This window comes from Caretta caretta, chromosome 7 (assembly GCF_965140235.1).
Source record: "Caretta caretta isolate rCarCar2 chromosome 7, rCarCar1.hap1, whole genome shotgun sequence".
Taxonomy (NCBI): domain Eukaryota; kingdom Metazoa; phylum Chordata; order Testudines; family Cheloniidae; genus Caretta; species Caretta caretta.
Window position 1 is genome coordinate 7436380 of NC_134212.1, and position 27227 is coordinate 7463606.

Genomic DNA, 27227 nt, shown 5'->3' on the forward strand with positions numbered 1-27227 from the left:
TAATGTGGAGCAGCTGTTGAAGACAATGAGGCTAAACAATGTCAAGCTGGTGTTTTTCAACCTTCCTCAGTGCCCATGTTTCGCTGCTGTACAACAGAGTGTGTATAACCGTGGTTCTACAGAGCTGTAGCTCAGAGATGTCTTGACATCCTCACAGAGGCCACTGAAAGGCCTGAAATTTGGCTGCAGCAGCTGCTATGAGTGTCCACATCTTTTGAGCATCCTCTGGCACTTGTCTGTGATGTTGCCCAAGTATTTGGTGGTTCCTACCTGCTCAATGCAATGTCTGAACAGATTCATACTGAGCTGGTTATGAGCTGGAGGCTGCTAGATGGTAATGGCCAAGGATTTACTTTTATCTAGATTAACTACCAGACCAATGCATACTGCTGCTTGCCCAACGAGATCAGCCATGGAGTAATGGCACTAGGTAAATATTTAATATCGGTAGCCACAGGGAGACATCAGCTGTTCCTTTTTTCATACGCTGGGCAAAAAATCTTGTACACGTTTTAAAAATGAAATAACATAGCAGAGTTTGGAATTTCTAAAGCTTGATATAAATCTGCGATTTTCCCCTCTGCCACATGATGGAGATAATGGTGTAAGATATATTAAGCACAGCTGTCTATGGGCTCAAATACTTTGAAGAAGGTAATTCCAGCTGGATTCTAGTTGCTGATGTTGTTCCGTGCTATTGTTAAATTGTAGTGACTATTCTTGCAGCTATTCTTATGCAGTGGCTATTATACAGTGCTGTTTTCACCTCCGATATGATGGAATAAATTATACCCTTGACAGCTATGTATTCTTTAACAGCTGGTTAAATTGATTTTTTTTTTTTCAGAAGGGAGATGCACACAATAAAAGCCTTGGCTATCGCAAGGCCCCCAACTCAGCAAAGCAGTTCAGTTCATACCTATTCAGGAAAGCATTTAAAAACCGGCATAAGTCCCGTTAACTTCAGTGGAACTTAAGAATGTGCTTAAGCGCTTTTTGGAATTGAGGGTCAAATGGAGGTAGAAACAGAGCTGTAGAGGCTGGGTTGTGAGGCGTCCTGCCAGTGCAGTAAACCTAAAGCAACTTGCTCCACAGCCCTATTTACTGAAGGTCAAAAAAAGTGCCTGTTTCCACCACCTGCGCGTACCGTGAAGCTGGCTACCCAGGCTTCCTTGGAACCATGCAATCAGAGCAGAATTATTCACGCGGCCCTTGTGTAGGACACTAGAATCCTTGCGTTCTCTCTACCCACTACCTCCACCTTGTCACACCTGGAGCCTGATTCAAAGCCCATCAAAGTCATGTGGAAAGACTCCCAATGACGCCAGTGAACTTTGGATCCAGCCCATGGGCAAAAGGGGGCAGTGAGTTTTCCTGTAGAATATTTTAAATGAGATTCTGAAACCTCCTAGAGAGAGGGAGACAACTGTGTAATTTACGTGGATAAGAGCTGCATGAAATAATTCTGTTGTGTCCTGTTTGTGAGCATTATGTAGAAGTGTAACAAGAAAACTATTATAGACGGACACACTTGGAAAGGGGAGAACATACGTTCTTTTCCATTCTGTTAAGTAATGTCGCTGTTACTCTGAGGGCAGGTATTTTCCCAGAAATATTCCCATGCTGATGTCAGTGCAGTTTCGATGCACTGATATCTGGTTTTATTTGACTGAATATTTACTTCGTGAAGCAACACTCACCCCCACCATATACTCCATAGACCCACCTCCCCTCTGGCAAGAAACTGTATACTGTTTGTTTTAACTAATTTCCTTTTATTAGTGCTCTGTGGTGTCCAGTCCTACATGCATTACTCAAAGTTCCCATGGCCTTCAGTGGCAATTTTTCCTGCGTAAGGAGTGCAGGACTGGGCTCTGAAGAATCTTTCAGGTGCATTGTAATTGAAGATATAGCACTATTCCAGTATGGATGCCTGCCTTTCAGGCATTTTTCCGTAAATTAATTATCTTGGGTCTCATTTTGTGTATCTCTGGAGGGTCCGAGGTAACAGCTGCTTGTATGACAGGTTTCTATGTCTGTACTTTAAACAAACAAAACCACAGAGAAAGTACCTAAAATATCTTTAATGTTACGGATTCAAATAGAACTGCTCCCTTGAACCCATAGTGCATAACCAAGTATATTTAAAGAAATTAGCTTCTTCAAATGTCAGGCTTTTTTTGTTTGTTTTTTCCTTTCTATGTGTGCTTCAGAAGACTTTTCCAGAAATGTTGAGTTCCATGGTTAAGGATTCTACTGTTATGTTTTTTTCATGTGAACAAAGATTAGTCCTTCATGGTCCTAAACTCAATGCATGTGCATGACTTACAGGCATTACCTACCAATAAATAGGAGATTAGCTGCGGCTTGTATATTTCCTGATCAGTTCACATTTTTTCAGACGGCTCATTGTTATCCTGTTTCCTTTAACGATGGGACATTCTAATGAGTTTGCCATCTGACATACATCTGCTTCCTGTTAAACAATACCTTCATTCTTTTAGAGCTGCTAAACTCATCTGTTATCCTGAAAGATTTTTATCTGTGCCTTAAAAACAGCATGTACAAGTTGATGTTGGAATATTCATTTTCATTGTGCATTTTTTGGGTATGCTGCTTTTCAAGAACGAATAACAAAACAGACTTTTATTTTGACAGTGGACGCTGTGGGGCTATTGGGGACAGGGAGGAGAGAATCTGCTAGAGTATTTGCATATTTGGGGTGCAATCAATTCTCCTCCTATTGAAGTCAGATTGGGAGCAGGATCAAGTCTTGGGTTTGTGCAGATTAACGTCCTATGCAGGTTATCTATGTAACCTCAGTCAATTTCTGTAAAGCTGCTTTGCCCTCCCATCAAAATATAAGGGTGGAGTGAGAGAGTGGGAATTTTAAGGCTGTTCATCCCATCTCTATGATGAAAGTGCCTTGAATAAAAAAATGATCCCTAACACTGTCAGTGAAAGGTTAAAGCATTCTGCACTCTTTACAAGGATCTCTGTTAGCTCAAACAACAAGGAGTCCTTGTGGCACCTCCTTGTTTTTGCTGATACAGACTAACACGGCTACCCCTCTGAAATCTGTTAGCTCAGTCTCTCTTGTATTTAAGTTTTATATCTGCCTCAGTGCTTCTCTTCTCCCCACATGTTGGGGGCAGGCATATATCTGTGCTGGAGCTCTCACATATTTCCCCTTCACTTGTCAACACTGGCCTCCATAAAGAGACTGTATGTTTATTAACCATCCTTCTACCAGAAGAGGACTGGACGAGGATATCCCTTTGTAACTTAGCAGCAGTGGTTTTTAAAAGAAAACCACACCCATTTTATGCAGTTTTGCACATGAGCTTAAAAGATAAGGGTGTAACAGAGGCTCTCAACCAAATTAAACCACACTTTGCCACATAGAGTGTTTAATTTGTCAAAAGACTTTACAGATGCCAGCTAATGAATATTCAAAACACCCATGTAGGACAGATGGTGAGTAATATTAATGTGACGATAGAGCAATTGAGGCAGAGAGATGCAGTGTTTTACCTGTGGTTGTAGAGGAAGTCTGTCAGAGGCAGGAATATAATTTAGGAGTTCTTGTGTCCCTGTCCTGTGCATAGAGCACAAGATTGCACCCCTTTTCCTAGCTTAAACAATTACAAAGGTTAACATTAATGGTTCAAAAGACAGAGTGACAAATTACCTTTGGTAGGTTTCTTGTGTAAGCATCAACTGGAGTCTGGCTTGTAGTATTAATCATCTGTAAAAGTTAATGTTGGCAATATTTATACTGGTGTTTTTACCACCGGGTCATCTCGAGTTGCCCACCAGCACCCGTATTAGGGATAGTGCCATTGTGCTACACCAGTGGTGGAAGAATTTCCAAAGATCATTAGCGTACATGCCTCCTTGGTGTGTTACGCATGCCGGACCATGGCTACCAATTAGTGTTCTAACTCTGCACACTCTTGCCTATGCTGGCTGGCCAAGTTGTGTTGGAAATCACTGCAGTGGGACCTGTGTTTAAACATGTTCTTTAGAAGAACAGGGGCAGAGGGAGTTCTCAATCTCTGGCCATTGTTGCCACTTGCTTTATTGTCTTTGTTGGAAAGCTTTGTTTCTAAGCGCATCAATATTTATTAACTGAGACTTCACTCATTTATTTACCAGTGTTCTCTCACTACGCTAAATCCTTTCATCTCTAAAAACTGCAGTAAAGACATCTACAGTTTGACAGCCTTTCGGTCATGCTTAAAATTACAAATTATCTTTGTTAGGTTTCTTGTGGAGTCTGCAGTGCATCAACTGGAGCCTGGCAAGCAGTATTAATTAAATGTAAAAATGAATGTAGACAATAACAGGTTTAAGGACGGTATGTTGAGTGGCTGTGCATTGCCGCTATGCACCATCACCTTCAATCAGGATGCTTTATACCACGCTGTATATAATCACATCTATTGCTGTGACCTGTGACATGGCCAAGTGAAAGGCTTACGTCATTTCATACTATCTTTTCAAATCCTATTATGGAGAAAGTATATTTATAGGTGGAATGTCAGTTGATCATAATCTAGATAGATTGTATAAGTGCGTGAAGAATTTTAAGAGGAGAAGACACTGAAACAGATTTACTATGATTATTAATTGAAATGTTTTGGTGTTAACTTCAGCCGAGAAACAGGGTTGTTTATATGACTGCAACTGGAACCTTTCGTAAAAGAAGAACCATCTCGTATAAAGGAGGCATTTTTCTTTTAAATACAGTTATAAACAAACAAAAAACGGTTGTTTATTCAAGATGGAAGTATACAGTTGTAATCTAGATACGTTTATGGAATATTTTCTATCTTCTTTTTCAAACTCTGAACTACAGTGTGTCCTTACACTGTTCAGATGTGGTTACGGTGGAGAAATAGGAAGCTAAGACCGGTTTGACAACTGCTGCCCAGATACCACGGTGAGGGGCACCCTTTGCAAATATATGCTTTAGTACTACAGTGATGAGTGGAAATGCCATGTGTACAAATGCCTTTAAGTGAGACTGTTGGTGATACTTTCTAAAAGTGTTGGCTTAACTCTGCTCATATTGAAGCCAGCGGGAGTTCTTACCATTGGCTTCAGTGGCAATAGAGTTATGAAAATATCCTATTCCTAATAAATACATGATAAACAGCTGCCAGTATTACTGTATGAACAACGTGCCATAAAGGTATCCGTGAGAGCCGTTTATGTGACTGATATCACAAGTCATGAGGAGGGGCATGGCAAGAACAAGAAATTGTTGGATTCTGCTGATTTTGGGTCTTACTGCCCTTTTTTTTGCAGAATGTAACTCACTGGCGTGTGGGTTATGTGTCACCCCTTGTGCCAGACTCAGAAAGGATTTGAGTCTGTTATAGCCCCCTGCTACGCAACCTGGCTCTTTAGCTTGAGCAATAGAGACTCACGTTTTCACCTCTGGACATCCCTAGTACAATCCCCAATGTTGGCCAAGATGGTGGCTGTCACGGACGTGGAGAGTCATCCTGGATTTGAACTATTGTGGGCCTCAGGTGCTCGGGATGAGCTACCTCTGTCCAAGGGAAGTATTTAACCCACCGCTGAGATTGTGTTCTGCTCTGTGCCTTGTTCACTGAGACTGTGAGTCTGTTGATGCTCTCAGCATGAAAACCTGGCGCTCAAGCTGTAGAGACTCATGCATTCAGCTCTGGAGGTCCTTGGTTCAGTCTCTGGGTTACACAGAATCTAGGATCTTCAAGTCTGGATGGGGACAAGGAAGAAACCAGGCCTCGCAGCAGCAGTAGGCCTGCTCTGTAGCCATCAATACAGCCCCATGGAACCAGTAGCTGTGCTGCTTCTGCACACTCACTTCCCAAGGATCAAAGGCCCCCCTTGCTCCCTAAACTGTTGAATTCTGTGCAGGCATTCAGGTGCTTCACGTTAACCACATGGCTCTGCTGAATGGGGGCCCAAAAGAGTGAAAGAGACCCGTGCAAGAGAAGAAAGCCCTTATCTCCTCCTTTAGGTGATTTTATTGTCTCCGCTGGCTGTTCTCTTAGTATTTGCTCTAGCATTTGTAAAAACAGATCATTCCGAGAGGAAAGCCCCGCTGAATTAGACACACAGAGAACCTGAATAAACAAACATGCACTGCAGATTAGTAAGAACATCTGTAGTTTTTATATTGGTTTGAGAAAACATACCACATGATTTTTCATTTCTTATGCTTTTTAGGTTTTTAATATATTGCTAATAAAAGTTGGGAAAGGAAGGCACAGCTGGAATAGATATGCCAGGCCACCATTTAATTTCTGACTCAGAGGACGAGCCGAAGAGTGGTTTTATTGTATCCTAGTAGAGAATAAAGCCACATGCAAATTCCAGCCACGAACATCTGTTTTCTCTTTATGTAGAAGAATTCTTGCATTTTGAAGGGGATTCCAGTTTTGAAGGGCCTGGCTTTATTTGTTTGTTTATTTATTTATTCTTTGTAGCTCCTTCAACATGCTACCTCTGCTGTCTGGCTGCTGAGTTTCCCTCTGGGTGCTGTCAGCTTGTGATTTAACATCACAGATTTATCAGCATCGAATGGGCACATTTTGTAACTGTAGCCTGATAAATTTTAAATTGCTTCAATCAAAACACTATTTTATTGCTTTGAAGGGTATAAGTACTACCTCAATTTTCAATATTGATGCATCCGTCTGGCAGTGTTTTTAACTTCCTCCTTAAATTCGTCTCACTTGCTGAAAGCTTCTCAACTCTTAGGTGAAACACACTTGCAGTTTGATTGTAAAAGCGAGAGTTTGTTTTTCTATTGCTGTTACTCTGGGGTGCAGCTATTTTCAGTGTTCGTTTTTTAAAATCACTGTCTTTAAAAATATAAAATCCCTTTTTAAAAAAAAAAAAAGAAAGAAAGAAAAGGAGTACTTGTGGCACCTTAGAGACTAACCAATTTATTTGAGCCTGAGCTTTCGTGAGCTACAGCTCATGCTCAAATAAATTGGTTAGTCTCTAAGGTGCCACAAGTACTCCTTTTCTTTTTGCGAATACAGACTAACACGGCTGTTACTCTGAAACCTTTTTTTTAAAATCCACCTAATTCAGGAGAATTAAGCAGCTCTTTGAAAACAATAAAAATCTGCAGTAAATTGGACTTGAACATTAAAAAATACAGGCCCCGAGTAACTGGCTATAGTGTCCATCTATTAAACATTAGAATAATAATTTTACAGATGTATGGGAGCTGCTTTTTTTTTTTTTTTGGTGTAGGGTTTAACTCTATTGAATAAACAGTACAGTTATAGAACATCAAGCCAGACATGAGAACGGATACTGTCTGTCTATTTTATGTGAACATCAAATGAGAGATTTGGTGGAGCTCGCCAGAGTTTCATATTTGCTGGCAGAAAGTTCTCTACATGTGTGAACCACATTTTTCTTGTTGTTTTAGGTTATTTCAGGCACAAATATCATTGCTTGGCTGGGTGTGATTCTGTTGTGTATCTGAAGGTTTTTGTAAGGAAAATAACAAACGCAATCAAATCACAGTTCTTCAAGGGAAGAAGTGTCTTCAAAGTGAGGGGGTTTCTCGCTTCAATTCACTGTAAAAAGCTTGTGACAAGTGTAATAAATTTATCACTATATGAATTACATGGTTAAAGAAAGTTCTCTTTTTATATGTTAATCTACTCTGGTGCGTTCACTGTGTTTTTAAAGGGATGTTGCCCAGTAGATTGGGCCAGAATGTAGGTTTTGTTTTGAAAAGTTTCGGAACATGTAATGTTAGTTTTCAGAGGAACAGCCGTGTTAGTCTGTATTCGCAAAAAGAAAAGGAGTACTTGTGGCACCTTAGAGACTAACCAATTTATTTGAGCATGAGCTTTCGTGAGCTACAGCTCACTTCATCAGATGTAGTGAGCTGTAGCTCACGAAAGCTCATGCTCAAATAAATTGGTTAGTCTCTAAGGTGCCACAAGTACTCCTTTTCTTTTTGTAATGTTAGTGTATCTCTGGGGAAGTTTAAAATTCGATTAAAACAGGATTTGTGAGGGCTAGGTGAGGATTTAGGCCCCAGTCAGCAAGCTCCTTCTCACGGATGGATCTATAAGCCTGTGCAAACCCCGTTGACTTTGAACCATTTAGAGTCTGAGCCCTAAACCACCCCCTGCCATTTTGGAAATCAAATAGAAATTTTAAACTTTTTTCCATTTGCTTGAAATGCATCTAATTAGTAATAGAGATAAAACAAACCTTGTTTTGAGAGCATCCCTTGTCTTCATGTTAACAGATTTTTTTTTTTAGTACTCAAAGTGCAATAGGAAGAAATTTAAGATTGTATATGTGTTAGGAGGCCTGTTTTGTTTGGTATAAACTGAACTTAGTGCATTTCCTTTTCTTTCTTTTTTTTTTTTTTAACAAATTGGAGCAAATATGATGGCTATTATATCTCTTTTCTGGTGTAGATGATAGAAGGTTATGTCACTTTTAATTCTGCAGTGCAAGGAAATGGTGCAGTTAACTCCCATTTGACAACGATGCAACAGCATGTGGCTCTATATCTTCTCATAAATATATTACGAGGCGTTTCTGTCAAATAACTGGACTTTGTCACCCAAAATCGAAAAAGAAATTTAAGTGCTATGCTAGAGTTTCAAGGCCCTGATAAATAAGAGCCAGGTTTGACCTTTCTTTTGGGCCTTTGAGATGCCACAAGGGATAGTCCTCTTTGTTCAAGATGACAAACTTCCTCTGAGATTTCAGTGTGTCAGCTCAGTGTACAGCATCAGCATTGATTTCATCTCACTGCCATTTCCTGCCTGAATAGATAACAAATTTTCTGTGGCAGGTGTCTGTCAAGCTAAGTTTTGCCTGGAAGATTAACGGAATAGACTCATTTATTAATCATTAGTTGCAACACAATAAAACAAACTCTAACTCTTCTGATGTTGGATAAATGTAATGTTTAGGGACCATTTCAAACTTCCATGTAATTTAGATTTAATAAGATTTACGTACATCCACAATGAATGTTTCTAATAATCTACAGTTACTTAAATTATACTGCATCTTACTATATCACTCCATAGATTTAACAAGACAGCTATTGTCTATATTAAATACTGGAAGCTTTTACAAGCTGAGGCTTGGCATTTTATCAGAAGTGGTGGTAATTATGTTGTTTCTTTGTACTCCTCTCTGTCTGCCTCCAGCTGTTGTCTCTTGTTTTATACATAGAATGAAAACTCTTTAGGGTAAGACCGTCCTGTTGTTCTGTGTTGGAGTCCTGTGCCTACCTCAGTTGGGTTATGATCTGTGACTTGGGCTCCTAGATGCTACCAAAATACAAATATATAAATATAATAATATGAAGTGTTGTTGTAGCCGTGTCAGTCCCAGGATATTGGAGTGACAGGGTGGGTGAGGTAATATCTTTTATTGGCCCAACTTCTGTTGGTGAGAGAGACACGCTTTCGTGCTTACACAGCGCTGAAGAAGAACTCTGCCTAGCTTGAAAGCTTGTCTCTCTCACCAACAGATGTTGGCCCAATAAAAGATATTACTTCAGCCACCTTGTCTCTCTCATAATGATAATAATTAATTATCCATTTTGGACAATAGAGACGATAAACTTGCAACCTCATTATGCCATTTTTAACGTCCCTTTAAGACACTAAGCGTCCCTCCACTTTTAGATAATTGTGTGTGACAGTGCATGTTATCCGACAGTTCCTCATCAAGCTGTGTTTGTGGCCTGAGTGGTGTGGTGCTTGCTTGAACCATCTTTATGGGTTCTTTGGCTAAAAGTCAAACTGAGAAATTCCCGGCACTAGATCATATTAGTTATTGCTCTTACAGGCCACCCTGGTAAAAATACATTAACCTCTCAGCAGGGAACGTGATAAACAAAGTAAAAACTGCTTTAGTGAAACCAGTCCTCTAACAGCAGTGTACATAAAGTAATCCTTACAGATTTATAAATGTAATAAGCTACAGTTCACTGAGTGAACAATAACTGTTCCTAATTTAGCCAGCCAAAGAACATGCCAAACTAATTTGCTTTTGTGACTTTTTTTTCTTTACCCCCTCCAGATTCCTTTCTCTCTGGTGCAGTTTCCCGTTTGGGAGGCCTTAAAGGTAAGACCCATTAGTGTGTCAAGGATGTGACATTAGAAATGTGTACATTTTAGAAGCTTGTATGGTAGCTTACCTATATGCTAGCTTACCTAACCGATATGGACACTTCAGAGAATGCACGTACAAAGCTAGTTTTGCGTATGATAATTGTTTGGTTGGATGTCTGAAAAATGACAGCAATCTAAGCTTTAATATATGCCGTGCAAACAAATCCCAGTGCTCTGAACTGATGATAAATACCCCAGAAGTTTTGTTTGCTGTCCTACCTAATTGTATCGATTTAAAATTGTCTGGGAGCCATCAGTGTTGTCTGAATTTGCAACATCTCACTCCTGAAGGCAAAGAGGAAATTTTGAGTTGTGCAGAGGAGACTGAAAAAATAAAATTGTTGCCAAGAGCCACCCACAATATGTCATTGGTGTTCTGATTGGCTTTGTACCAATTATTTGAAAGGCTGTTTAAAGAATCTGTAAATCGGAAGATACTTTAATAGAGCAATCTTCTAGAATGATGCAACTTTATTTGAATGTTATCCCTCCAGTTGGTTGCATTCTTTATATAAGGTGAAATTGCTGTCCAACAGAAGGAATCATGGTCTAGTGCTTAAAGCACAGAACTGGAGTTCATGAGATCAGAGCTCTGTTCCTACCTGTGTACTTACCATTGGCAAGTCATGTAATTTCTGTGTGCCCCAGCTTTCTCATCAAATGGTTAAGCTGTTAGTTTTACACCTCCAAGGTAGATTGGGAGGCTAACACTTGTAAAGTGCTTTGATGTCCTTGCACAGAAGGCAGAATAGAAGTGCAAAGTGTTGTTGCAGACCATTGCAAATGTTGTGGTAGGATTTTATATTTATATGATGGAGGGGGGTGGAGGGATTTTTTATTAATATTATTATTATTAAGTGAGTTGGACTCCTGGAAATTGTTGGATGACAGCACTGTAAAGTGAAGTCCCCTCTTCTTACAAAACAGACGCACAATAAGCGGTAGGAGTGCTAGCTTCCCCTACACTGCAGCATCAGTGTGCATGGACCTTGTTCCAAAGGAAGCAGTTCCAGGACTGATGAATAGTCCAGATTCAAAAATGACTGAAACACTTCATTCTTCCTTGAGAGACAATTATATTAATTGTACCAGTGGTTCCGGAGACATAGGCATTTACCCACTTGGAACTTGGTTGAGACCACAAAATAATTTCAAATACCCACCAAACAGCTGGCAGATGCTAGTAATTTTCATTCATGAGCAGCCAGAGCTCAGTTCAAACCAGTGACCTAGGAAAAAGAAGATACATTATCAGTTATTTGAGCTATCCTGTCCTTACAGGACTGAAGGATTGGTTCTGTGAAACCCTCTGAAAGCTGGGTTGGAAAACAGAATTTCTATCTGTGGGAAATTCTGATTGTTACAACCCTGGATGCTCACCAGGCTGCTGAATTAGACCCAAACCTTGACTTCCATATGCTTTTAGGCTCGCTGAGTCTGGACAGAAGCCAATAACTGCTCAAGCTCTGGGCTTCTAGGCATGCTCTTGCAGTGAAGATCCTCTAACTCCCACTCCTGAGATATAGACATCTCCTGGGCATTTCAGCTCAAGATGGGACTCGGCAGTGCCAAAAGTAAAAGCACATATAATGGATTGTAATCAAAATGGCATTCAGATAACAGAATGGAGTTAGCAGGTTAATGTAGACCTGTACAGACATATATCAGTCCAACACACTCATGTTTCAACATCTGGTTTTTCTATGAAATGGAACAAAATGTCAAAACACGGAAAAATTTTGCAGTATGAAAAGATCTGAAAAACTTTGATCCAGAAATGATTAAATGTATAATTCTGAGATTTCCAGTGGAAATAAAACATTTTGTGTAAAATTTTCCCATAGAAGAACAAGAAAATATTGTCAATATTGTCGTTGTTTTTCCACAACAAAAAAATTGATGTTGTTGTTTCCCTGTATTTCATTGAGGAAATGTTTCTGGCAAAAAATTTCGACCAACTTTAACTTCCATGTACCTGGTCAGATACTTCCCCTCACCCCAATGGAAGCAGGATTTGCAATGTACACTATTACTGTACCTGCAGGCTGCAAGTGAGTCCGAACTGGGGTAAGGGTGATGCGTTTAGGGGGCAGTGGCAGTCCTCTCCTTACTCCCACCACAGCTGTTCTGCTTGGGACTTGCTCTCTGGCTCCTCACAGTCACAGGTTTCCCAGGAGAGGCATTTAAATAGCACATCCCCAGACCAGCCTGGCTCTGACTCTTTCTGGACTAACTTCTGGTGCTGGATGGAACGTGGTACTGGCGATTGTACTTTTTCATGGGTTGTGCCACGGCACCCTTGTTCAGTGCAGGTGTTGTGCTGGTGAAATGAGATGTCTGTGCTTTTCACACCAATCCCTATTATCTGTTGTATTGTGGTAATGCCTAGAGGCCTCAATCAAGGCCCCATCAGGAGCCGCCCATATACAAAGAAAAGATGGTCCCTACCCCAAAGAGCTTACCACCAAACGATAAGACGAGAGCCAAAAGGTGAGGGTGGGGGAGCATGAGGTAACAATGAGAGACTGAGGATTGGTGTAATAAGCAGCACACCAGCTGCCTAGCCGTTGAGTGTTTTGTAGGAATCCCAGCACAATGTGCTCATCGTGATGTTATCTGAGTGTGGTATCTGGGAATTGTCCTGTTGCACAGGGTAACTTCAGCTACCTTATTAGGAATCTGTTTTTATGCCAAAGTACAGGAGCAGCTTTCAGTGAACTCGTATACCATAGAGCTGACGTCGTGACATCGTAATTGCTGGTGCCGTAGCATTGTTCTGGAAACTAGACATGGCAGTATGAAAAAAGGGCACTGTGCTCTCCAAAACCACATAAAGCAGGAACATGATGTAGCTCTTCACAGAATGTAAAGCTGTTTTAAAAAACGTTCACGTAGTTGAGGTGATAAAATGTATTGTTTAAAACCTAGGCCGTAAAGGAGACAGTTTGAATTTAGCTGGCTAAATAAACAAGCCTTTTAGGATTAGACATCATAGATAATCTAAACAGGTTGGTGGATATTTCCAGCAACACTTAGACTGGATAGCTCATACCATAGCCCAGTTTCAGTATATTGGTCTACAAATAACAACCTGTTACTGAGCGTAGGGATCTTAAAATTCTTTGCACGTGCTTCAGTCATTTCCTTTTCAGCATCTTGATAAAGAGCTGGAGGTTTGTCACATCAAAGTCACAGCAGTGAAAGCAGGAGCTCTGGCTGTAGAAGTAACTGATTGCAGAAGATTGAATTAAACTATTTAACACCCCCCCCCCAACACACACAAATACTAAAGCAATAGTCACCTGTGAGCACCTGAGGAGTAGCAGCTATAGGATTCAGCGGCAGCTCTTCTCACAAATTCTTTCGGGGGGGGGGGGGGGACGGACAGTAAATAGCAGGTAGGAATGCAAAGAGCAGGAGAGGCAGTACAAAGCACTGACACAGAGACCTTAACTCAAATTATTGAGTCACCTTTGTCCGGCTTGTCCTCGTCCGTCCCTCTGCAAACCCAAGTCACCGCCACACCATTCCGTTGTCGCGAGCACGTTCTTTCCATTTCTGGCCAAAGAGTTTTGTCATGGGATCAGCCCAGCGCGTTTTCGGGCTCCCCAGCTGTCGCTTGTGGTCTCTGGGGATCCAGTCACTGATGCGGGTTGTCCACCTATTGTCTAAGGGGCTATGCTGGGCTGTATTAAAAGGGTTGGTTGTGAAGGGAGGTGAAACACTCTTAAGTAATGATAAGTGTACGAGGCGTATAGGGTCAGTTCATTGCTGTGGCTGAGGGAATCAGATATTGTGGCTGGATGATTTTATGACCATTAATAAAATCTGTAGTTGTATAAACGGAGTCATTGGTGACTCAGTCTCATGCATCTGTGCACCAGCAAATTACTGCAGGGGTCAAGGATAACATCTCACCTCCCTGGAGAGCACAATTAGCATGTTTCCTTCCAATGAGATATCAGGTGTTGGCCAAGGCCAGAGACAGGGTACTAGACTTGAAGAAGCAGTCGTCTGATCCCATATGGTAAATCATATGTATCTATATCCCGTTCTGTGTCTTTGCTTTGCCCCAAGCAACCATGCACTAAGCCTGTACTTAATATTTGTTCTTTTGGCAGGTCTTTAGCCATATTATAAGCACAACACTATCATAATTGTAAATACTGACAGGTTGTACTACATGAAATGTAGAATATTGCATATCATGGCACTATAATATGTATAGACAATTAGAGAGAGAGGATACCACACAGATAAGGTTATTCATAAAATGGGCATTAGCAAAGAGCATATTGAAATGATTGGCAAGATATGAATTTATTGATGAAAATGTGAAATATGGAGGCTTGACTTCCAATTATGTGGGTATCTGGCATGAGTACACAGGTTGGAATTAGCTGATGAGTGTACCCTTCTCTGAAATCCTGATATCTCTGAAAGGTTGAAAAAAAAGTAAAGAAACCACTGTGACTTTTTTTTCATACATCTAATGTTTTTATTGGGAGACAAATATTGCTTGGTTTTCTTACAAGTAAAGCAAGTCCAATGCTATTGCCTACATTTAAAACCCTCCCGCTGTGTACAGAGGTATAATATTATGGTGTTTTTTACTTCCATTTAAAAAAAAGATCCTTCTAATATATATAAGAAACTAGAAAGGTGGAAACTCTACAATGCTCATTGAAATTTTAACAGCAAGCACAGCAAACATGAGGATAAATATTAAAATTCCATACAACAAAAATTTTTGGGTACTCTAAGGTAAGCACTTCTGCTGAATGCCACTATGGTGTCTTGGCTCTAGGAGAGAGGCAGGCACTTAAATAGGCCAGTTCCATTTCATCTAGAACTGCTAGGTCAAAGCCAACACCTTAAAATTTATCTGGAAGCCAACTGGCAACCAGTGCAGATAGCAGAGCATACGTGCTCTCTGAAAGGCACCCCATTTACCAAGTGTGCTGCCTTTTCCATCAGTTTTGGCTTTGGGGTAATGTAAGATGCAGTCCCATGTACAGAGCATTGGCATTTCCAGTATGGGTATGTAACTTGCTCAGAAATACCACGTGTCTCATTCCATACAGGAATTTCAGATTGCAGGGACACATCTTTGGAGTGAAAGCTCGTGCTGAGTCACAGTAGTTGCAGTAGATATTTCTCTGCTTACAATGACAGATATTTTCCTCTGAGCTGGGAGCTCCACTAGTTGGTTTTGCCTGCTTCATAATATCTTATCCGACATATTTTTATATTTTTAGAAAGCCTTCTTGGAAGAAATTTTAGCTTCCTCAATTATTTAATTGGTGATGTAGAAATATAGGACATCAGTTCGAGGACAGATATTTAGGACTCGAATGTCAGAATTGAGGAGTCCTGGCTTTGAGCACAGCAATACCTATTCATCAGAAATGACTGCTTCCTAGGGAAGCCATGGCAAGATGAAAACTAACAGCTCCATGGCTGGCTATCCCTGAGCCCACCAGGATCTGTGTCTTGAGCCCTTCTGTCGTGGGAAACACACCTCAATCCTCTTGATTTTCATCCCCGCACATGCTGGCTGCACTCCGGGCCCAGCAAGAGTTACTCTAGCATGGCTGTGAATGGAGAAGGCTGTCTGTGTAGGCCCGCCGTGGTGCTGTAAGTCTGAGAAATTCCCCTGATGTTTTGTGAGACGGAAGCGGAGCAGGTGGGAGCAGAGGAGGGAAGACCATGTGAATGGCTTTTTAAAAAAATAACTTTATTTTTCAAAGCAAAAACAAAACAAAACATTCCAGGACTCTGTGTGTCCTGTATCTGACAGTCTGATTCTGAGGTGGACCAGGCATTTCATAGATGTTTAAGTCCAGAGTGGACTGTTGTGATCATCTTGCCTGACATCCTGAATAGCACAGGCCGAAGGTCCTCGCCCATTTACATTTACCCCTCACCCCTATATGAAGGCTGCCATGGACTATACTGCTTGGATGATCCTGGGATATAACTTCAAACCCTTTAAAATCCTGAATTGATTGCTACCCGCGGTCAAATCCTAGCGCTATTGAAAACAGTAGGCCTTTTGCCATTGACATCATTGGGGCCAGGATTTCACTCCCAGTCCCTGTGTTAGGCAAGAAATAAATATGGGGTTGAATGGAGACAGTGGCATGGCTGGCTTAGGGCAAGATTCCAACCTCTAGCCTCTCTCAGATTTACTGTGGAAAGGTCATTTACTGGGGTTTTGCACTGAAGGAGAGGAAGCTCTAATCCTTGTTCGAGCAAGTTGAAAATACCTCTGATTGTAATTTTAAGAAGAGTTAAGATATATGAAATGCTCCCACCATTAAAGCAAAAGACCAAAACTACTTTTCTAAAACTGAAAACCAACCCTCGGTTGTTTTAACAAGAGTGGGAAGTATAAGCATCTTGCCAAACTGGGCCTAAACATAGTTTTCCTGGGCTGTGGCTAGGTGCCCACCTTACTTTTTAGTTTGAGAACTAGCCTAGCATTTCTTTTCTACTGTACTCAGTTACATGTAAGTCAATAATAAATAAAACCTAGTCCTAGCTTTAAAGCGTTTCCTTTCAGATTATAAGTGTTCTCCCATACCTCTCTCCCTCTTTGAGTAATGATCAGGCTGATTTGGGGATTAAGACTAATCATGAAATAGCATTAATATGTCTGCCATTTGCTTAGGTGCTGCATCACGAAAAGCAATTTGCAGTGCACTGTTCCAAGGCATGATGTAACCTTCAGCCAATCAGGAACCTGCATTCCATTAGCATAACGGCTACATTTTTCTCACAAAAGAACAATGAAGCCAACAGCTGTTCTGCAAACAAAACTTACATTATTAGTGTCATAATCGCAGTCATTCACATGGCCTTTAAACACTGTCAGAGGCATTCCAGCACACCATCTGCACTGAAGGGAGAGAAACACATGCAATCATTCCTTGTAGAGTTAGACACATTTTGAAAAAAGCTGGATAGCCCTAGAATGTCAATGCATTATTTGAAAAGGGAGACATAAAACAGACCCTCACAGTTTAACAGACAAAAGGCCAGATTGTGCTACACTTACTCGTCTGTCTTTGACCATGAGTAGTCCCACTGAAGTCAATGAACCTGCTATTGAAATCAGTGGGACCACTGGTGGAGGAAGGTACCACTCAGTGTAAGGGTATCAGAGCCTGGCCCGAAGTGCTGTACACTGGATTTCTAGGTATTAGCTTGTACCAGATGAGCCTAAAGAACTATGTAGCTATTTGAAATGGCTTATTCGCTCAGGCATGGATGGAGCAGGTATTTATATAAACAGGTAGCAATGGTGCAGCTGCCCTAGTTTGAAGTAAAGTTGTTTTAACTTTTAAGCCACTTTTCTGAGCCACTCCCCACTTACCCAAGTACTTATATGGCCATCCTCTCCATAGTATCTGAGCGTCACTGGTACATTATACACTGCTATGGACCCATTGTTTGGGAGATGTTTTCCTTAACCAGGTTTTTGTGTATCCATTTTAGTTTGCATCAAGCTGGCACACAGATGGGAAAAAGGCATGAAACACTTAACATGGGAAATGTGCTGTGGCAAGTAGGCCAACTTTTTGTTCTTTTTCTCTCAGTGTATCTGGGATTTGTATGGGTTTAAGATATAGGGCCAAGTTCACTGCTGGCATGAGCAAGTGCAAAATGCTTATCCCAATAGAGAACTTAGCCCATGGTGTTTGTCCCATGCTTGGGTCAGTAAGTTTTCCGCAAGACAATATACACATGTACTGTACGTGTACACATAAAACGTCATTGAAGAGAATATTTTAAATATGTCTTTGGCCCTTTGCTTTTCCACTATATATGTAAAACTTGCAAATCTGCCTATAGGTTATTTATATTTTTTTAATTAGGATTTCCCTCCCCTACCTTACTTCTGCCCTTATGAAAAGAACTATAGTTTTCTATAATAATGACCCAAAGCTCTATTTAAAGCTGTAGTGTTTGGGGCACTTGCTGTAGTATATTTTCATAAAGCAACTGTGCGTAAACCCGACCAAAGGCCATGGAGAATGTAAATCACAAATGGAAAATGCAAAGTAAAGTTGTCCCTTTCTGACTCTGCCAGCCTTTCTAAAGGCCCATAAAATAAAAAATAAATAAATACTAAAAGTTTTTATGTCTCTTATCTCAGTAGAATAAGACCAGTGTCAACTTTGCAACCGGAAAAGGTCTTGCAGATGTTATTGATGCAGATGTGGCCCCTGCGAGTATTTTACACTCACTAATGGAAACTGGTGAAATAAGTAAATTTATTCTGTGTGCTGAAGTGAAGGTTTTGGACTATCATGGAAAGTGAGCAAAGAAGATTTTGCTAGTACAATATGGTTTTAAAGCAGAGTTTAGTAGAAGCTGTGGCAAGATCCATGCCATAGATCCATGCCATTGTAGAATTTTCAGGCAGAATGCTGACTCAAGAGATTTCTAAGAGGTAGCATTGGTAAATTGATAATCCAACACTGTCACTGGCCAGGCTGTATACCCACATAGCCTTGGCAGTTCAGCATATGAGTTTCCCTGGGAATGCATTGGTGTATCAAGCCCAATAGACATGCTGACCAAGGACCTCTCATTAGGATGACATTTTATGGAAATACTTAGCCCAACAGAATGTTGCTGATACTTACCGTTTTGGTATAAGAAAGAGAGGCTCAGAAAATAATTTTAAAAAACAAACCTGTTACATGAGACTGGATGACTCAAGAAGATGCTAATGGGATGAAGACATTTTCATCTGTATGCCACTGATTCAGCTCTGCTCCAAGATGTCATTATCGAGTCAATCTCGTTACCAAAAGCCATTGCTTTTTGATGGATGCTCAGTGGCCTACGTAAGATGAGTTGGTGTTCTCCTTTTAGTTCTTAGTGGTCAAATGCTGAGCTACAAAAATAATCCCTGCTATGTGGATTCCTCGTTGGTAGACCCACTAGAGAAATGAAGGAATGAATGAGCATGGAGATTGAACTCTTGTCTCACCCTTAGAGTTGGCTCCTCCCAAGTAACATGTTGATATGAGCAGTATGGGAATGTTATAAGGCCACTTCCCATGCAGCTTGACTGTGCTATACATATTGAGAGCGCTTAGTTCTCCAGTCTCCAGCCTTTCAGGAGAACTGAATTAACTAACACCATGTCTATGCGAAAGCAGCCGGGCTACCATGCTGCAGCTGTGTTACTGTAGTGCCGTAGTGTAGATACTTCCTACATAAGTAGAAGGGTTTTTTAATAGACGTAGTTAATCCACCTCTCTGACAGGCAGTACAGTAGCTAACTTGACAGAAGAATTACTCATTGACTTAGCCGTGCCTACACTGGTGAACCTAACGGTGGTGCTCAGGGCATGAAATTTTTCACTGCCCTGAGCAATGTAGCTGGGTTGATCCAATGTTTACATATAGATCAGGCCTACGTGACTGAAATGCTGAAGACATAAATAGAAGTTTTTGTCCTCAGTCTTAAGTTATTCTACAGTCAAGTCTTAACCCTTTCTGTGGGTCCAGCATATCTCTATGATGCACAGGCAAAAAAGTTGATTCTTGTAGCATGGAGAGAGAGTGTATGTGCAAATGGAATGTAGACAGCTTATTTCTGTGTGTGTGGAACATCAAAGGTTAATCCTCCTTTGAGTCAACATTGAGCAGGTACTAAAGATTACTAAAACTAAATAAGCTAAAATGACAGTAGAAACAAATTATTTTGGCCCATTGTGCTGTTGGCCCTCATGCCTTCTCTCTGTCTGTCTCTCCATTCTATTTCTCCATTCTCTTCACCTCTCTCCCTACCTTCCTGCTGGAGCCAAAAGAATCAATGAAGGTTTAGTTAAAGGATGGATTAATAAATATCTGCACCGTGTTTAACAGATGAAAAGTGCTAAGCAGTCTTATTATTAAATGCAAAAGGGCAGTGTGCTGGGAGGGTTCCCTATGGTGAGCACTGCTTTCACTGGCCTGTACGTTCTTTGCCCTAGGACTTCGCTATATTGACCGAGTTTGAAAATGAGTTTTATTTGGACCAGGAGTGCACATTGCATTGCAGTTTGCGTAAATTAATCACATCCTTGTTAAGATCAAACAGATCCTAACAACATTTATAATGCAGGTCCTTCAGGTCAAGGGCTCTGTCCTCTTGCTTGTCTGAACAGAGCTTCGTGGAGTGACGAGTGCAATATAAATAGTGATAACAGATCAGTGCTGCAAAGTAACACTGCACACGTACACTTTTAGTCACAACAGTGAAAAATGCCCCTGTGTGGAGGCCAGTACTAACCCTTAAACAGGGCTTATGTGGTGACTGGGACTCATGCTGGCCCTTTGAACTGGGGTGAATGTCACCCAAAGAACAGAATACCTGTGTGATTAGTTTCTTGATGTGTTTCTAAGCTGTAGCCATTTTCTGCCTCTCCTATAGCAAATGTTCTGCACATCTGTCGGGAGCAGCCATCAGCAGTGTTGTCAATAAAGCACCAAGTTGTAAAGATGAACCAAGAAGAACAGTTTGTTTTCTTCATCCTACAGAACAAAAACTGAAACAAATCAATGTGGTTGATTCGGACAGTATTTCTATCTGCTTTCTTGGGCGTCTCAAATTCCATGTTGCTAATCATACAGGGAGGTCAACAAATCAATGGGTCCAGTCGCCTGTTGAAAGCATTCATTGTGTTAATCAAATAACCCATTACAGGAGCATCATATGAAGGTTGTTGTCTTGCCTCCTTGTTGCTTTGCCCTCAAGCCACTTCTAAAGTCACACACAAGCTTGCTAATCTGGACTTGCTTATTTGAACATTGCTGATCACCTCTCTTGCCATCTGAAAGAAGACCACCTTGAACAAAGGGGGACACCGAAGCAAATTAACCCACCGTGCTAATGTTTATAATTGGAATGAACAGGAACATTGAAAATGAAGTTGGCTCAGTTGCAGATCTCGGGCTGAGAAGACACCTTGAGCCTTGTTTGCCTCTTTAAAGCTAAAAATATAACGAGGCATCTACGTTTGACTCAGCTCCCTCATGACCACTAAATATGGGGATGCTGTTCCTGCTTTTTTATGTTAAGAAAAACACAGTGTGTTCATCAGGTTCTGTGCGAAAGGCCTGGGAGGGATTTTCATGAGTCATGCCTTCTTCCTTGTGAATAAATCTCCTAGTCTAAAGTATATCATCACACACATTTAAAAAGAGCAATGTTGCAGTGTGACGGGAGGCATAACCGTACACCCGACTGGAAGGGGTTAAAGCGTACAGCGCTAGGTTTTAGGCCTGGAGGTGGACTTAAAAGGAAAGAAGCCCAGCAAGTGGGGTCTGATGGGAAAGAGAGCACCACTCCCGTAGGGGACGTGCAGGGGCAGCACCTCTGTCACACACTGATTTAAAGGATGAAACAATACTCAGGACCTGTTGATACTTATTAAAAGCCAAACAGTTTGGTAGGCACCAGAAAAACTAATTTCCTACAAACAAAAATGATTGTGATGCACAGTGGATATCCATATCTTAAACTGGTTGAAATGAGCAAACTGCACGATGTAAAGTAAATGTGATTCGGAATAGGAACAAGCTTCTTCTTGGCGAAGAAATGGGATTTGGGAGGTTTCGTGGTTGCTGCAAAGAATGTCGCATGGGAATTCAGCAGTGGCGTGGTTGTGATCAGACGGTGAAACAGTGGTTAGACATTACCTGAAGGTGGGTTACAGCATAATCACTGCCCAGGAAGGTTCAAGAACATCCAGCAAGGTCCGGATTTCCTGCTGCTCTCTGCAGACAACGACGTCACCAGCTTATGTGTGTGTCTGTCTGTTGCCCAGCAAAATGGGGTCCTGATCTCAGTTGTGTCTTCTAAGCGCTACTGTAATGCTAAGACCACTTCAGCTAAATAATAGTTCTGAATATTGATTTGTATTGATGGGCTTTCTGGAGTGTCTTGGCCAATCGGTACGAGCTGTTCAGTCTAAGGCGGGATTGGTGGGGAGAATAAGAAACATGGGGTTGTCCAGATATAAAGTAAGATCTATCTCTGTAAAGTTATGTGTCACTGTGGAAGGATAGAAAGCCGTATTATGACTTTCCACTAGGGCTGTCAAATGATTAAAAAAAATTAATAGTTATTAATCACAGTTTTAATCACACCTTAAACAATAATAGAATACCATTTATTTAAATATTTTTGGATGTTTCTACATTTTCAAAGATATTGATTGCAATTACAACACAGAAGACAAAGTGTACAGTGTTCACTACCTGATTATTTTTTATTACAAATACTTGCATGGTAAAAAAGGTAAAAGAAATAGAATTTTTCAGTTCACCTCATGTATGAGGTGAATTGAAATTTTGTTAATCTTTTTACTGTGCAAATAATTGTAATAAAAAAATCATATAAAGTGAGCACTGTGCGCTTTGTGTTCTGTGTTGTAATTGAAATCAGTATATTTGAAAATGTAGAAAAACAGTCAAAAATATTTATAAAAAATTTAAATTGGTGTTTTATTATTGTTTAACAGTGCGATTAAACCTGCAATAAATCACCATTAATGTTTTAAATTGAGTTAATTTGTTTTGAGTTAATGACTTGAGTTCACTGCAATTAATTGACAGCCCTACTTTCCACTGTATTGGTTGTCTTGTGTACACATCCATTGTATTGTTTTCTGCAGTGCAGAGAAGTACACTTAGTTCTATGTACATATCACATCAAAGTGTTTACAAATAGTTAGCATGTGATGGAGCTGGGAAGCCAAACAGCACCCAGATTGCATGAGATTCCACTTCAGCCAGAAGATTTATTTCCAATTTGTTGTTCATAAGGGAAGAGCGGGAGATTGGGATAAGGGTCCTTTGAAGTGAAAACAAAGTCTTCTGTTCAGCCTGCAGTTTAATAGAATACACACAATACTGGCTTGGCATGGTGGCCTCTTTGCTTTCCAACACTGGTAAAAACCCCTCATTATTTTGTGCTTTTTCTAATATGACAAGCCCTGACCAATCAGACAGGAATGATTTGGGGAAACAAGATGACCAAATTGTTGTGTGTAGTTATATTGCTGATAATTCAGTGTATTTATAGTATGTTAAATGAACAAATGTTTTTAAAAGCAATGTGATTATTTCACTTACTAAGGCCTTGGTCTTGCTAACACTTATGCATGTGTTTAATTTGGCCTAGTGGCTCTAGAACTGGGAATCAGGAGACTTGAGTTCTAATCCTGGTTCTGTCACTAACCTGTTGTGGGAGTTGGGGCAGTTGTTTCACCTTTTTTGTGCCTCTGTTTTCCCTCCCATATGTATCTGTGTCTATTTAGATTGGAAGTTTTTTGGGGACAGGGACTGTCTATTATGTGTCTACACAGTGTCTAGCAAAACGGAGCTGTGATCTGGATTGGGACCACTAAGCACTACATTGATACTACTGCTAACAGTAGCGAGCGGTGCTGCTTAATTCAGTGTTTAAGGCTGAAGATCATAGAATATCAAGGTTGGAAGGGACCTCAGGAGGTCATCTAGTCCAACCCCCTGCTCAAAGCAGGACCAATCCCCAATTTTTGCCCCAGATCCCTAAATGGCCCCCTCAAGGATTGAACTCACAACCCTGGGTTTAGCAGGCTAATGCTCAAACCACTGAGCTATCCCTCCCCCCCCACAAAGATATGTGTGTTTGCAGGAATAGGGCCGTAGTTTTTACTTCAAGGCATTTGTTACCCTTTTCCATGAGAGTCTGTTGATTTCTGTGCTTAATTCTGCTTCAGTGATATCAAAACCACAGGGGTTGATTAGGTTCAGTCCAGAGAAATAGGAAGTCTCCTTCGGCCTTACAAGCCCATCTGACTGCAAAACCCTGTCAATTAGCTGAGCCTAGAGCTAAAGGAGTAAACGTGGGACCTTCAAAATGTAAGCTTGGTCTGAAAAATAAATTTAATTAGAACAAACACAGTCCAGAGAAAAAGAGATGGTCACTTGCCTGGTTGGCCCAGGATGCTTGCCCATTTTGGTCTCCCCACCCTTTGAATTGATGTGTTTATTCCCCACCTCTCTCTGTTTTGCGTGTGTGTGGGTTTGGAACTCCGTGTGAATCACAGAAATCAGAGATGGAAGGAAATTCATTAGATCATCTTGGCTGGTCCCTGCCAATTTAGGATTATTCCCTATAGTAGGATCTTGAGTGCCTTCTCCAGTCTATTTTTAAATGACTCAGATGAGAGGACTTTCCTCAATTTCCTAGGGAGACTGTTCCACAGTTTAATAGACCTCGCTGTTAGGGAATTTTCTTCCTGTTATCCAGCCTCCATTCTGCTTTTGCCTAATTTCACTGAACTGTTCCTAGCTATGCCCCACTAAACAGTTTTCCACCCTGTTTGGTTCTTTGCAAATACTGGTTGTCAATTATAACCATAGTCTGTGGGAATTAATCACCATTTGCCTTGCTTGGCTGAGTCTTTGGTTTTACATAACTCCACTGCAGAGCCAGATGGGTTCTTTTCAGCACAGCTTTTCATCCAGAATAGCTTTTCTGAGAGAAACGCAGCATGTCAGCATGTGGGGGAACCTCTGGATTAATTCATAATTTAACATTTATATAAACACACACAGCACCCTCCTTTAGACTGCATAAAGGAACTGAATAAGACCTTACAGAAACAGCATAAGTAACCTAGACTCTCTCTAGCTGCACATAAAAGCTCAGGACACGGGCTTATGGCAGAACCCTAGCAGTCTGCCCTGCGTTTCCCTGCTCATTCTGCAGTCGATCATCCTGGTGTCTGCTGTGTTTTGAATAACAAACATGAGCTTTTCAGGATACCAAGTTTTAGCATATGAAGTTATAAAGATATGGAGGGAAAATGGCAAAAGTACAAATGTGATTTAGACTCCTGTGTCCCATTTTCAAAAGTAACTTTGTCCCTTAGGAGCCTGCATCACTATTGAAAATGTGATTTAAGCTCCTAAGTCCCTTTTGAAGATTCCACCTTTCATCTTAGATATGCTCTCTAGGAGGGACGAATTGCACGAAAAACTGCATGTGTCCAAATTGTGTGCATTAATCATGACGAGCATCCTAAGATTTTGGAGCATTATGAGTCCACTGTTTTGAAGAAGGAAAACTGGCCGTCTGCTGTGGATGTTATCAGTTTAGAAACCCATACTGGAAAGCACCCTCCAAATCAGTAGGAAAAAGAATGGCTAGTATGAGAGATGGATCCTTAGTTGTTTAATAAAGCAGAGACAAAACTGTTTAGCTGTGACAAACACCAATCAACATCATTATTTGTTGTTTGATTTTGCCACATACAAATAGAACATAAGCATCAATCACACAGAACAACCAAGTTACCAAGGAGAATCTATAGATAGCATTATATACAGAGTCACCCACTGATAGAAGAATGACCAGGGCCATACTGGGATGTTCTCATACAACCAATCAGGAGCCCCGCACTGGTATCACTGGGATTGGGCTAGTGCGGTTATCTGGTTATTTACAAGAGAATCTTGGCTTTGCGGCATAAAGGTAGCAAGGTTTTAAAGAACATCCATAACTGTATTCTTGTATAAAAGAGGAATAATGCTACAAATGTAAAGTGATGTTATTGATTTCTATGATGGCAGCAGCTAGAAGAGTTTCAGATCAGGCCCCCATCCTGCTAGGCACCGTACTTGAACCTAATAAAAGTATAGTCCCTGCCCCAAACAAGTTGTAATGGAAACCGAAAAGATGGAGATAAATTGGGAGGTTGAAGATGAGAGGGCAAGGTACCAGTGAAATGATCCTATTTGGTATAATAAGCAGCCAGCCTGACATCCCCACAGTCTGTTCATTGCACCATCTTGCTTGCTAATAGCAATTTCACTGATCATATTGTATGTTTGATTTGATTCTTAATGCCCGTTGCATGGAAAACACCATGTATGTCAGGTTTCAGAGTAACAGCCGTGTTAGTCTGTATTCGCAAAAAGAAAAGGAGTACTTGTGCCACCTTAGAGACTAACCAATTTATTTGAGCATGAGCTTTCGTGAGCTACAGCTCACTTCATCAGATGCATACCGTGGAAACTGTAGCAGACTTTATATATACACAGAGAATATGAAACAATACCTCCTCCCACTCCAACCTCAGCCTGGTCCAGTCCACACAAGAGATCCACTTCCTGGACACTACAGTGCTAATAAACAATGGCCACATAAACACCACCCTATACCGGAAACCTACTGACCGCTATTCCTACCTGCATGCCTCCAGCTTTCACCCTGACCACACCACACGATCCATCGTCTACAGCCAAGCTCTGCGATACAACCGCATTTGCTCCAACCCCTCAGACAGAGACAAACACCTACAAGATCTCTGTCAAGCTTTCTTACAACTACAATACCCACCTGCAGAAGTAAAGAAACAGATTGATAGAGCCAGAAGAGTTCCCAGAAGTTACCTACTACAGGACAGGCCTAACAAAGAAAATAACAGAACGCCACTAGCGGTCACCTTCAGCCCCCAACTAAAACCCCTCCAACGCATTATTAAGGATCTACAACCTATCCTAAAGGATGACCCAACACTCTCACAAGTCTTGGGAGACAGGCCAGTCCTTGCCTACAGACAGCCCCGCAACCTGAAGCAAATACTCACCAACAACCACATACCACACAACAGAACCACTAACCCAGGAACTTATCCTTGCAACAAAGCCCGTTGCCAATTGTGCCCACATATCTATTCAGGGGACACCATCACAGGGCCTAATAACATCAGCCACACTATCAGAGGCTCGTTCACCTGCACATCCACCAATGTGATATATGCCATCATGTGCCAGCAATGCCCCTCTGCCATGTACATTGGTCAAACTGGACAGTCTCTACGTAAAAGAATAAATGGACACAAATCAGATGTCAAGAATTATCACATTCATAAACCAGTCGGAGAACACTTCAATCTCTCTGGTCACGCAATCACAGACATGAAGGTCGCTATCTTAAAACAAAAAAACTTCAAATCCAGACTCCAGCGAGAAACTGCTGAATTGGAATTCATTTGC

General features: G+C 41.0%; 1 protein-coding gene across 5 annotated transcripts in view; it reads left to right on the forward strand.

The window, feature by feature from the left end:
• The window catches only part of SLC25A26 (solute carrier family 25 member 26), a 151753-nt gene that overhangs the window by 102591 nt on the left and 21935 nt on the right, over positions 1–27227 (forward strand). For all 5 annotated transcript variants that reach the window (XM_048859499.2, XM_048859503.2, XM_048859502.2 and 2 more), the window contains one exon: positions 10081–10125. In XM_048859499.2, the coding sequence (XP_048715456.1) occupies positions 10081–10125 (45 nt within the window). The remainder of the gene's footprint in view (positions 1–10080; positions 10126–27227) is intronic.